The sequence below is a fragment of the Panthera tigris genome, chromosome A2 (genome assembly GCF_018350195.1).
Source record: "Panthera tigris isolate Pti1 chromosome A2, P.tigris_Pti1_mat1.1, whole genome shotgun sequence".
Classification (NCBI taxonomy): domain Eukaryota; kingdom Metazoa; phylum Chordata; class Mammalia; order Carnivora; family Felidae; genus Panthera; species Panthera tigris.
The window spans coordinates 154,798,028-154,810,612 of NC_056661.1; the positions used below are offsets into that span (position 1 = coordinate 154,798,028).

Genomic DNA, 12,585 nt, shown 5'->3' on the forward strand with positions numbered 1-12,585 from the left:
TGATCCCTTACATCATAATACCTTCCCCCCCCCCAAATTTTTAACGTTTATTTATTTCTGAGAGACAGAGCATGAGCAGGAGAGGGGCAGAGAGAGTGCCCCTACACGGGGCTCGAATCCATGAACCGTGAGATCATGACCTGAGCTAAAGTTGGATGCTCAACTGACTGAACCACCCAGTTGCCCCCATAATACCTTTTTATAAAGCTAAAAAGAGTACATAAAAATAAGATGAAGACGAATTTTTAAAAATTTAAGTGGTGAACACAGGAATCAGAATGATCATTGCCTGTGTTGTGAGGACACAGGAGGGTGGAATAGAAGACCACAGAGGTCTATAAACTATTATAAGGATTCTAGTTTTCATGTTGGGTACTTTCATGGGCATTCTTACATATATATGATATATATGTGTGTGTTATTATATATATTATATATGGGGGATATATTATATATATATAATGTATATAACTGTATATATATGTATATAATGTATATATATAATGTGTATATATATATTATATATATATAATATATAATATATATATATATAATGTATATAACTATGGACTATCTTATGAATAAAGGATTTTGATTAATTCAGTCTTTGTACCTGAAATTGAGCAAGATTGTGGCTTGAGAGCCACAAGTATTCAAGTATTCATACCTCTGCTACCTCAAACAATGAGGGGATCATGAGGCCCTTGCAGGAGTTATAGTCTCTATGAGAGGGTATGGTAAAAGTGGAGGGTAAGACTTTTACTGCATTAATACTCAGCCTGTGCTGAAGGAGACCCAGGAAGTGAAGCAGGACTATTCAGAAGGCACAGGTCACCAAAGGATATGGCTTCTGAGGATGGGATTTGGCAACAGCAGGGAAAATAGGTAAAGGTTACCCATACCTGATGTCTTCAGTCATGAACAGTACTGATCTGTCAATATCCGAGGGCAGGGTTCAGTGACTTTGGTCATTGGACCATTAGCTCACACAGACAAGATGGGTGATTTGAATGTTAAGTCAGAGTCATGGAAAGTATGTTTTTGACAATTATAGAATTTTTGAAGCACCTGACTTAGGCATATTTTTATTCCCATATTTTAAATGAATAAACAGAAAATCTGAGAAATTAAGTGGCTTTTCTACATTCAGCTTTTAGCAAACTGAAGAGCCACTTTGATAAAGATCTCAACTTCAAATCTTCCACAGAGTGCTTCCCCCATTGCTTATTGCCACGAGGGACATAGTGGGAGTTTTGTTTAATATACACAAGAATTTTGTGATGGGGGTATTACTGCCTCATTTTATAGGTAAAGAAATTAAGGGACAAAAGAGTAAGAAATCTGTAAAAATTCACATTGTATATTGGAAGCAAAGTAAAAAACTCTAACCCAGTGGCTTAGTAAATTTCTATTGCTTGAAAAAAACCCATACACTGCTGCCCAATAAGGTCACATTTACCTACCCTCTTAAGGATCCGGCAGCCCCTGCACCCCCAGGAATGAATTTAAAACAAAGTGTTCATATTCCCCATGTGCTCCCTACCCCCACCCCCACCCCCACCTTAGCCCGCTGGGCTTCTTTTAGAACCTTCACAGAAGTATGTCCTCATCTTGGGTGAAATTTGGGCTGTCTGCTAGGGAAATTACTAGATGTCTACATTTCCTGACTATAGACATCTGAAGTTTGTTATGTCACAAAACAGGAAGTGTGGCAACAACTTTCCCTTCTCAAAACAGAAGGGCTGCAGTTTCCTTTCTATTATCTGGATCCTGGGGATTACTTTTGGTGTAGAATTCTGTTTATTTCTTTATCTACCATAGACTAAGCCTCTCCCCTCTCCTCAACTGCAGTATTTATTCTTTGCTAACACCACAAAAGAACTTGTGTCTTCACAGAATACTGATATAATTCTAACATCCCCTCCATCCCAACACATATTATTGCTGGTAACTTCCTTTAGGCAAGTTCTAACACTTAATGTATTATCTCATTTTTTAAAACTATAGGTGACCATGCAAATTGGACAAAAATTATGAATCATAGGAATATAGGACTAGAGCTTAGTAATAAAAAATAAAATGACAATTTTCTTTGACATATATCTGATGATATTCACAGTCATTGTGGCATGTTGTTACTAGACATAAATTGGTGAGCAGTTCACTTAGGTGACTATAATTTCCATTAGTTTTATAGTCTTCCCTTATGGCTTAATTCTTGTTACTCAGAACACACAGGCATCTCTTTTTTCCATTTACTGAGAAAGGTATGTAGTTAATTTTGTTGCGAGTGCAGAGAATAGCCAGGATGCTCCAAGACTTTTCTACCCTTTTCTTGCCTTTCTTCCAGTGTGGCCAAATGAGCTCTGTTTCCTCCTGGAAATGATTTCCATTTGTCTCTGGTGTTCCCTTACTACTACTATATGCCTACTTTTTGCCTACTCCCCATGCTTCCTTGAGCAGTCCTCCTCATTTTTACTCTTTGGTCAACTGGACCAGCTCTGAGTGGGTGTGATGCCAACATGGATAAGGCTGTCGCATCTTTGGGTCACTAAGCTGTACCTGCTCATAGAGTCTCTCTAAACTGCAGGCAGGAATATCTTCTGAACACTGGGGTCCAAGAGACTATTACAAATTCTTAAAATATACTAGAAAAAACCATGATCAAGAATAAATATCTACTGAAATGGAGATTCAGCTCAAGACCAGGAAAATTTAAGCATGAGTATGTCTTCAGGGCTTTGTTGAAAAACATTGATCAGTTTGCTTGGTCATGTTAGCTGTCTGATTATTTTCAAAGGGGTTTTCTGGAAGATTCCTGCTCTGGCCAGACCTTTGTCCATTCCCATGAATAAGCCAAGCTTGGCTCCAGGAGCCCTTCTCCAGGCCTGGCCTCAATTTAGACTGAGGAGGACCTCTGCTATCCTATCTTGGGTAGGGGTGGGATGCATGTGAACATGGGTCTCTTGGGAACACAGGTGAAGTCAACAAGCTGAGTTTATCCCTCTTCTACCCTGGCTACTCTCTAAATCATGTTTTTGCCTGCTCAGTCTGCACTTTCTCTGTGGTGCTGGGTATGTGCTCTGAGGATAAAACAGACCTGGCAATAGGCCAAAATAAACCCTGTGGATCAGTCAGAAATGCTCAGTTCTATACAAACAGACCTCATCACTATATCAACTGAGTTGTCTATCTAAAAGTGACCCTGTCTCCTGGAGGTGACTGACATCCAGTCCTCCAAAGCAGAAGATCACTTCCAACACAGGCAAGGGCCTCTCATAGTAGAGAGATGGAGAAAGGGATCATTGATTAGATGTCTGGTACAGATCTAAAAAGAGTCACAGCTATGACACTCCTAGGAAGTGGAGTGTTGGGGGGAACTGCTGACTCAGAATGGGAAGTTTGTCTCTGTTATGTGTATGCAAGTATATTTGTGGAGGGGCTGGAGCATTAGCCCCAAGGATTTGTCAGGGAGCTCTGCCAGTAACCCGTGGAAGATGGACACAGTAATTTGATGTTCTGTATTTCCTGTACCAATCCCAATCATATTCTTTTTGCTTTCTCCACAAGTGTGTTTGTTATTCTTGTCAGAGGCCACAGAGAATTGCAATCATTTCACCAGCTTCTCACAAATCCAGCGGAAGTTGATGTTACATGGTGCAGCATCGAATGTATTTGTTAGGCCTATGGTCACACAGTCGAAGTTCTGATGCTGATTGGTAATGCTAAATGGGAAAGGAAGTGTGGTTAAGGTCCATTGTTTCAGTCCTGCCTTTTGCCAATTCCAGTCCCCCTCCTCCTATCCCCAAATCTAGCCCTACGCTGGCCCTTTTCTGTGAGCCTTCTCACAGCCTTCTCCTGTGAGGTGGACTCACAGTCTTGGATTAAATCACTCTTGTGCGTGGTAGAAACATCTCATCTGTCTTTGTCTCCTAGAAATAATGTTTTAGTACTGTATGTGCTATGTTCACAGCAGGAGGATCGAGAGGTTGTTCTTCCTTTCCTAGGCACCAGCTGGCTTTAGGAGAAACTCTGTTGGCCTTTCCCCACCTCTTTTTCTGCCATTCAGCCCCTTTCAATCTGACTGGAAAGGGTCTGGTTTCATGGAAATGCCATGAGTTTTGGAGTCAAGTGGATGTGGCAGAGGCACAATTTAATCTACCCAGCTTGGTGATATTCAATACATTTTTAAGCCTCCCATCCTCAGTTCACCTGTCTGTTAAATGAGAATTAATAAAAGCTTTGTCTACAGCATCATTGTGAATACTGCAGGAAATGACATGAGTAAATGCTTAGCAAGTGCCTGGCATTTAGTAGACATTGAATGAATCTTCCTTGCCTTCCTTCTGTGAGAAGCCCAATTATAGGCTGGGGAACTGACTTGCTTTCTGTCTGACTCCACATCTTATGTATACCAGGAGTGTCACCTTCTCCACCAACACTTATGTCCATGGAATGATACACAGGAGGTAGCTCTTGGGAACTGAAGTTCATAGCTTTAAGGTATAGACAGTTGCTAATAATAAACGTCCTTTACATAAAGAAGTCCCATCTGAGGAACTTGTAAAAACTTAGTAATAAAATGTAGTCTGTGAGTTAAAAGAGACTTATGAGATATATCAAACAAATGGTATGTATGTGCATTTGTTTGCATCTTGATTTGAACAGAAGAACTCATTGGATGAATACTCTTCTCTCTACTTAGAAATGTTTGACATTTTCCTTAATAAAAGTTTACCAAAAATGTGTCTCTGGGAATAGGTGCACTGGAAGAAAGGAGAGGAATAAAACAAAAAGCAAAGTCTCAGCTTTTGTGCTCTTCCAGGATAAACTCACTGAATCTCAGGTCTGGTCTCTTTAGGCAAACTAAGATCCTTAGAAAAACGTGAGATATTCACATACTTGCCATTGAATGGGGAGTTGTTGATCCAACGCCATGTTTTCTCTGTATCCTGGTATAAGCCAATAAAATACTTCTCAGCACCAATTATGTCCTGCAGAAATTTCTAGAAGTTAAAAAATAAACAGTTCAACAAAAAGGTTTATTTTTATTTTTTATTATTATTTAAAAAAATTTTTTTCTGCCATCTCCCTTGTGCCAAAAGGCCCTGATTATATCTGATTCTGGGAGCAGGAAGGCTGGTAAGGGACTCTGGGGCTGGCTGTAGCTGGCATCACCCTAAACCCTAGAGTAGTTTTCAGTATACACAGAGCATCAGGATCACCTGGAGGTCTTGTTAAAACACAGCTTGATGGGCTCCTGATTCCTGGGAGGTCTAGTTTAGGGGACCAAGAATTTACATTCCTACCAAATTCCCAGGTGATGCTGATGCTGCTTTCCAGGGACCACACTATGAAAATGAAGAGGAAGGGTACTATATGATCTAAAAAGGGACAATTTCAAATAATTCTTTTTTTACTTAGCATGCCTCTCTGTTTCACTGCCAGAAATTTTACATTCCAAATGAGGTTGGATCGAGTGAATTTCTTGAATTCTTAGCAAGGCAATATAGTTGGGGAGATTTAAAACTGTGTTGAGAAATAATCAGTGAATTTTGAGTATTTGCTAAATTGACACCAATCTATGATATCTTAGTTTCTTTATTAAACTAATGAATCACAAATCACTCTAGCCAGAAGTCTGGGAGTCCCTGGGCTCTTTTCTGTACTCTTTATAAACCTCCTGTCGTAAGTGAATGGGTATCCAAGTTCACTTGGATATTTCTCTATCCCAGGGCTATTGGCTTTATTCCTCTTTTTCCAATATTCTCCTTCCCTGAAATGTCTCATTTCATTACTCTTTAAGATTAATTACTGTATTTACTTATTTAACAAAGATTTCTTGAGTATCCAGTGAGCCATTGTTTGAGGCTGGGACATGGAAACAAATTGGTTTCTCCTTAAAAAATTTATGATCTGAAACAAGGGTTGGCAAACTACGGCCAGTGGTCAAAATCCAGACTTTAGCCTGTTTTGTAAATAAGGTTTTAGTGGAACACATCCAGGCTCATTTTTTACATATCATCTATGGCTGCTTTGAGCTACCAGGGCAGCATTAAGTGGTTGTGATAGAGACCGTATGACCTAAAAATATAAAATATTTACTCTCTGACCACCTGACCATTTTTTAAGAAAAATCTGCTGACAAATGGTTTAAAACAAGGGTTCTTAACCCTTAACTCTCTTGCACTGATCCATGGATGGTTATGAAGGGGATTCATGAAGCTGTTGGAACTTTACTCAAAATATTATGCTTATGCAGTGTTTCTGGGAAGAGGTGTATAGCTTTCATCACCATTGTTAAAATGTCAGTGATCCCAACATGTTGAAGATCCACAGGTCTAATAAGAGAAGATAGATGAGTTAATAAGCATAGTGAGGTCTCCCAGGTGTAGAGCTAGGGAATAGGTACTAGGTATAGAACAGACAGAAAGGAGGAAGTGATCAATTCTACATGGATTTGGGGTCTTCTAGAAAGATGAAGTGATACTTGAGATGAATTCTGAAAAATAGCTGTTTGTCAGGAAAATGCTAGGGGAGGGTGTGGGATTTCCTGGAAAAGGGAGCATCCGATCACAGGTGGACTGCAGGGCGCCTGACTGTGGTTATGTAGGGGGAGAAGGGAGGCTGGTGGAGAGACAAGACTGGCAAGAAGGGAGGTGCTAGACTACACAAGGCTTTACATGTCATGCTAGGAAAACTGGACTTTAACCCACGTTAATTTGGAAAATGGCACAGACAGTTTAGAGTCTTAGAGATATTTTTGTGTGGGTTCTATGGAGGATAGGTAAGAAGGGGCAAAATCGGGGGTAAGGAGAGGAGTTGGAAGAATTCTGAAGAAATCCAGGTGAGAGATGAATAATTTTCTTTGGGGACAGAGAGGAAAAGAGTTGGTTAGCAACTAATTTAAGGGAGAAGAGAAGAGGTAAAGTCTCAGAAAACCATCAGCATTCATTCTTGGGTGACATGACTACTCACCAGTATTTGGATCACAAAAGGAGGAAGAGCATTTGAGGTAAAATATAATTTGGCTCAGTTTTGAACATGATGAGTTTGGGGTGCTTTTGAAAGATCAAAGTGTATTTTGATATACAGTCTGGTCTAGAGAAGACTGGCTAGGGATACATACTTGAGATCACTAGCAAATTGTTAGCATGATGAGCTTTTTCTGCAGAATGCCAAGGATGACACTTGAGATGCACCAGAACTTGAGGGTTGAGTAGAGGAAGAGTCAATTTCCTCTACTCAACCCCCTTTTCCCCTCTCCTTTTCTCCTTTCTGCCCCACAGCTTACTCCTGGTTTTCTACTGTAAGGCATTTCCCCTTAGCCTCAGAGGATCTGTAGCATCCTGACCCCTGCTCTTTGTTGGACACCTGTCACCAAGATTCAGAGAGGGCCCTCTTATGAGTTCTCGTCAACCACAGGAGGACTTTATAGATGAGAGGTGAAAGATAGAGGGCAGAGAAGCAGCCGTGGAGTATGTAGCACATGCCTACCACTCAGCAGATGCTGGGATTTGAAGGAGAGGCAATGATCAAGAAGAAAACTTATGATCTAAAATTGATTAGAGCATGGGTTTTAGAGTTAGAGAGAACTCAATTCAATCCTGTCCTGTCATTAGTGTGTGTACAACCTGGGTCAAATTATTTTTCTCTACCCTAGCTTCCTCATATACAAGATATGGGTAATGATACCCCCTCATAATCTTTATGAGGATAAAAAGAGGTAGTAAAATAAAGGTTTTTCCATTGTGTTTGCCATTTTTACTATCCTAACTGTATACCACTATCCCAGTTCTATGACTTGATTCTTTCATGCACATCAGCTCATTTGGTCATTCCCTGCACTTTAAATGTCCTGACCCATCCTGACGACTGGACCAGTGCACTGCTAAGCTTCATGGGAGAGACGATACAGTGTGGATTTCCCTAGCTCAAATGACCTGAGGAATATACCCCACTGCTACTGTAGTCTCCCACCTTCTGATTCAGAGCAAGGAGCTTGGGCTCTCAGCCAGCCACCTCTCCATTTCTCACCTCCACCCTGCCCCTACTCTACCAAATCACCCCACCATCTCCACCTGCTGAGGCTACTGTAGCATGGGCTTTTCCCAGTGCACTCACCAGTTTCTCTTGTGTGTTGACAATGGCCAAAGTGGATCCTTCTGTTTTGCAAAAGTCCCTGCTTTTGTTCCAAGACCTTTCAAAAGGGGACAACCAAAAGCATTCTCCTTGATGAAAATACCACCTTTTGGGGCAGACTAAAGAAATGCGACAAAAGAGAGTATAGGATTAGTGGTTTGGAGCATCAACCCTGGAATGGAGTCATAACATAGTAGGGCATGAATGTCTTTATAGCAGTTATATCTCTAGAAATCATCCTCAATCCAGGAAGAAATCCCATGCAGTCTAGTATTAGTTTCCCTGTGGACAACATGACAGGGATGAATTGGAAGGTCTTTATGGCCCTTTTGGGCAAAAAAGTTCCATAAGAAAGGAGGCAATGGGAAAAGTGTCTAAGAATTCAGCACTTAAGAACCTCATGTCGAGGGGAGATAATTGTCATGCACTTTACCTGTTCCATAGCTCTGTGTGGGAAGTAGGGTGACATTACTGCTCCCGAAAGTCAGTGGGACTGAAACAAAAAGAAATTCTGAAGGCAACTGCATCATGAATACAACACAGAGCAGGTATTGAGTCCCTGATTTGTCTCTGGACGGTGGCAAAGACGAGACACTCTTGGCCACCCCCTGCAAGAATTTTTCATTTTCTTTCTTTGAAGCTTCCAGCTAACTGCTACTATTTTTTGTCATGCCCTGCACCCCACGTCCTATTTCATATCTTTGTGTGTGTGTGTGTGTGTGTGTGTGTGTGTGTGTGTGTGTGGCAGTAGGTGTGAAATGTTGAGAAAAAGAACAGGAGAAAGGAAGAGGAGTGGGTGAATTTAGTACCAGGAGGGAAATTTCTCACTCCTTTCTATATATACTTTTGACAGTGTTCCCCTCTCCCAGGCGCTGTTTGGAGCACTGCCCTCTGGGCTCCACAGAGCAGGTGCCGTTCATCCCATGTCTGATCTCCCAACACCCCCCCTCCCACCCCACTCCCCAGCCCTGTGAGCCCTCCTTCCGCAGGCATCTTTTGGCTCCCTCTTATGGGAACCTGTCAATTCTAAGAATTGAGGCTAACTGGAACTAGGTTCAAGACTGGGGGTACTGGCAGACACGGAGGCAGGTGAACATTCCAGAGATTTCCTACAAGCAGAGTCCGTTTATTTCTTTAAATATAAATAGGGGAACTGATAGGCCTCTAAGAAGCCTCATTTTCCCCGGTTGGCCAAACAGATACTGCAGTGGCTTCAGACGCTGGTCAAAACCTCTCCTCAGCTGCCCAGTTATTTGTCTTGTGTGGTTGAAGGCCAATTTAGTTTACCCAGACACCAAATCAGCAACTTAAATTATATTAATGAAATATACAAGTGAGCATTCACTTTTTATTTCAGTCCCCAGCTCAAAGGCTCTTTGTAATATAAAATAACCTGGTTTTCATGAGAAACTATTTTGGAACTATTTTGGGATTATAGCTGCACAGAACTTTGTAAGTATTTCATGAATATTTCCTCCATTTAACTCACTGTTCTGGGAGCCTCAGCTGATATGAAGATGAACAAGAAATTATCTTTCTCTTAAAGATGTTTGTAGTAATAAATGTTTTAAGAGGAAGTGAGAGGGAGGTCCTTGGAAAAGCTTTAAGAGGAGGAGGTTTGATAGGGAAAGCCCTCATTTTTGCCCCTTCGCTTCTGGCATGGGGCTTTGTGCTTTATAGAGGACAGCTGACTGGTATCTCCTGTTCGCATTCTTCTGTTGGTCTAGCAGAGTGATCGGCACACAAAAAAATACTGATTATAATCTTTGAGTTTTTTTGTGGGACATGTTTTTTTTTTTTTTATGGCCATTCCTGTAGGTGTACAACATGTCAGAGTTTATAAGGTACTTTCTCATTACATTATAGTAATTATATACAAATCATCCTCATACCCAGGAGGAAAACTGAGGATCAGAAATTTCAATCAGCTTAGTCTAGGTTTCCCATCGATAAAAGCAAGGAAGTTAATTAGATCCTTTTTCTTCTGGGAGTGCTGCACTTTCCCCCCTCACTTTGAGATATAAACATTGTGTAAGTTTAATTAGGTGTACAAGGTGATGATTTGATCCATGTATATATTACAAAGTTATTAACTACACAGTAAGGCTAGTTAACACCCCCATCACGTCACATAATTCCCCCCCCCCCTTCTCTTTTTTGGTGGTGAGAATATTTAAGATCTAGTCTCTTAGCAACTTTCAAGTAGTGTGTAATACAGTCTTGTAAACTATAGTCATCATGCTATACATTAGATCCCCAGAATGTATTCTTCTTATAGCAATTAGAGTATCTTTATGGACCCTTCCTGCAAATGAATTTCTTGAGAAAGAAGGGCTGGAGAAAGGTCTGTAAGAAGTCAGCACACAAGAACCTGGAGGTGCAGAGGAGATACTTGTCATGCACATTACCTGTTCCATAGCTCTCTGTGGGAAGGAAGCTGACATTACTTCCGCCAAAAATCTGTGGGACTGCAAAGAAAATCAGTTGTTGGCTCAGTCCCAAAGGTGGCTACACGATGAATATAACAAACCAACATCACTGCGGGGGCTTCTGGGGTGCCATGATTGTTACTGTGTGATCAGAAGCTCTCTGACTCAGGTCAACAAAGATGTGTAGGTGGTTTTTTTTTTTTTTTTTTGTAAATGTGTTTACTTATTCATATTCATATTTTATTCCTGCTCTCTTCTGTGATAGGAAATGCAGCTTCAGTTTGCGTCAGAGGGAAGACACCTTTTACTCAACTACCTCTTTCACTCATGTTTCCTTGTCATTCATGTTCCCTACCAGTTTCTGGGGCTGGAGAAGATTCTTGCTACAACTGCAGTGAAACCCTTTGCTATGGAGACTCTTCTCCTAAGCATCTGGATGGAAGTTTCTATGGACACAGGGGGAAATCTGTCCCCTAGTAAAATCCCATTACCTTATTATGCAGCTCTTACTTCAGCCTTGTCATTGGGTTGAACTGACACTGATTTTCAAGTTTGAGCAGCAATAAGAAGCACTGACAAGTATTTTACCTCAGTTTACCCAACTAACATTGTAGTGGCGAAAGCTTTGTGTGGTGTTCAACCGTCAGATAGTGGTCAGTTCTACATACCCAAGGCAGACCAAGGCACCTGGCCCATTGTCTGTGCTGGGAAGTGAGAAGAGTATTGTCAGTTGCCCCTACACTAGGTCCCTGCCCTCAACTGGAAAGACTTAGGCGCGTAACCTTTATATTCAACTACACATTTTGGGAAAAGAGTCAAAGAACAAGACCGTATGAGGTTAGGGTAAGAGGTTGCTCAAATACTCACAATAAAGCAGGAAAAAGGTCATTCCAACCATTTTAAGCACCACTATGATAAGCCCAGAGATTATCATATACCAATTCATGATGAAGGAGATGAGAAGGCCTGTGGGGATTAGAACGCAGTACCACATTCAGAATCTGGGAACAAGGCTTCTTTCCAGCAGGACTTATGCCTCTTTTCCAGAGCACCCTTGGGGGGCTTGGAAGGCAGGCATGCCATTGACAGCTAGCTACAAGTATGAGATTTGACCCATGCCCAGAAGATGCATAGGATCTTGTACTGATGGAATGCTCCCTCTCCTTCACCCACACTTTAGCTCTAGACTTTATCCATGTCTATTTGTGGCCTCCTAAACTCTGTCTAATGAAATAAATCCTCTCCTGGACTCTTTGAGAACCTTTAGCTTTGAAATGACCCTGATCTCTGGGACCTACTCTGTGGTCTTGGCCATACAGACTACAGCTGTCAGAAGACCCAGTCTCTAAAATCCTATGCCAGGACTCTGACAGACAGGACAGGTGTCCCCGAAGGTCTTGGCATTGGGGAAGGGCCAACAATCTGTGCCGAGAGGACAAACAGACTTACCTGCTCTCTCTTGGGAAGGTTGGCCTAGTTTGCAGATGGGGTCTTATGCTTGGTGTGGTGGGGAGAGGCACCTTCAGAGAATATGCTCCTTCTGTTCAAGCAGCGTCCTTCCTTCTTCACACAGTGTTTCTATCTTAGCAGCATCCCTGAGCAAACACTTCTTCCTGTTAAGTCTTCTTGGCAATGGGAGTGGGTGGGGCAAGGAGGAGAAGGGAGTTTTTAGACTCTGCAAGAGGAAGCTTCCTGCCAGAGGGGATCTAGTAAAGGGGAACATTTTTAGAGGACTTTGGAAAACAACCTTGACACAGACTCACCCTTTCTATGTGTCTGAATCTACCTGAAATACAGTAGGAAGGAAAGGTAGGAAAAGGTTAACAAATAGGGAATCTGGGTGAAGGATATCTGGAAATTATTTGTACTTTCCTTGCAACATTTCTGCATAGCTGAAATTATGTCAAAAATAAAAATTTTAAGCAAAAGAAATCAATCTGAAGTCACTAATGTTAATGAGAAGGTCCACTCACTGTCTGCTCCATTCACTGTCATACAGCTCTGCACAGTACCT

General features: G+C 41.4%; 1 protein-coding gene across 4 annotated transcripts; it reads right to left on the reverse strand.

Moving 5' to 3' along the window:
* Positions 1-1,564: 1,564 nt before the first annotated feature.
* Positions 1,565-12,186, reverse strand: CLEC5A (C-type lectin domain containing 5A). 4 transcript variants are annotated; one of them, XM_007090828.3, is made up of 7 exons: positions 12,021-12,186; positions 11,439-11,537; positions 10,551-10,610; positions 8,576-8,635; positions 8,125-8,261; positions 4,903-5,006; positions 1,565-3,725 (listed from the first exon to the last, which is right to left on the reverse strand). In XM_007090828.3, exons 2-7 carry the CDS (start codon positions 11,515-11,517, stop codon positions 3,611-3,613), a joined length of 555 nt encoding a protein of 184 aa, XP_007090890.1. In that variant the 5' UTR covers positions 11,518-11,537; positions 12,021-12,186; the 3' UTR covers positions 1,565-3,610. The 4 variants fall into 4 exon arrangements, with proteins under 4 accessions (XP_007090890.1, XP_015396942.1, XP_015396943.1 ...); XM_015541458.2 differs by having other exon boundaries at positions 3,656-3,725; positions 4,907-5,006; XM_015541456.2 differs by lacking the exon at positions 10,551-10,610.
* Between the last annotated feature and the right edge of the window lie 399 nt (positions 12,187-12,585).

Coding starts and splice junctions, on each gene's coding strand:
- CLEC5A (XM_007090828.3), bottom strand. CDS start 11,517: ATGAATTGGTATATGATAATCTCTGGGCTTATCATAGTGGTGCTTAAA. Junction 10,611..11,438: donor GACCTTTTTCCTGCTTTATT/GTGAGTATTTGA, acceptor TTTTCTTTGCAG/TCCCACAGATTTTTGGCGGA. Junction 8,636..10,550: donor CACAGAGAGCTATGGAACAG/GTAATGTGCATG, acceptor TTTTTGTTTCAG/TCCCACTGACTTTCGGGAGC.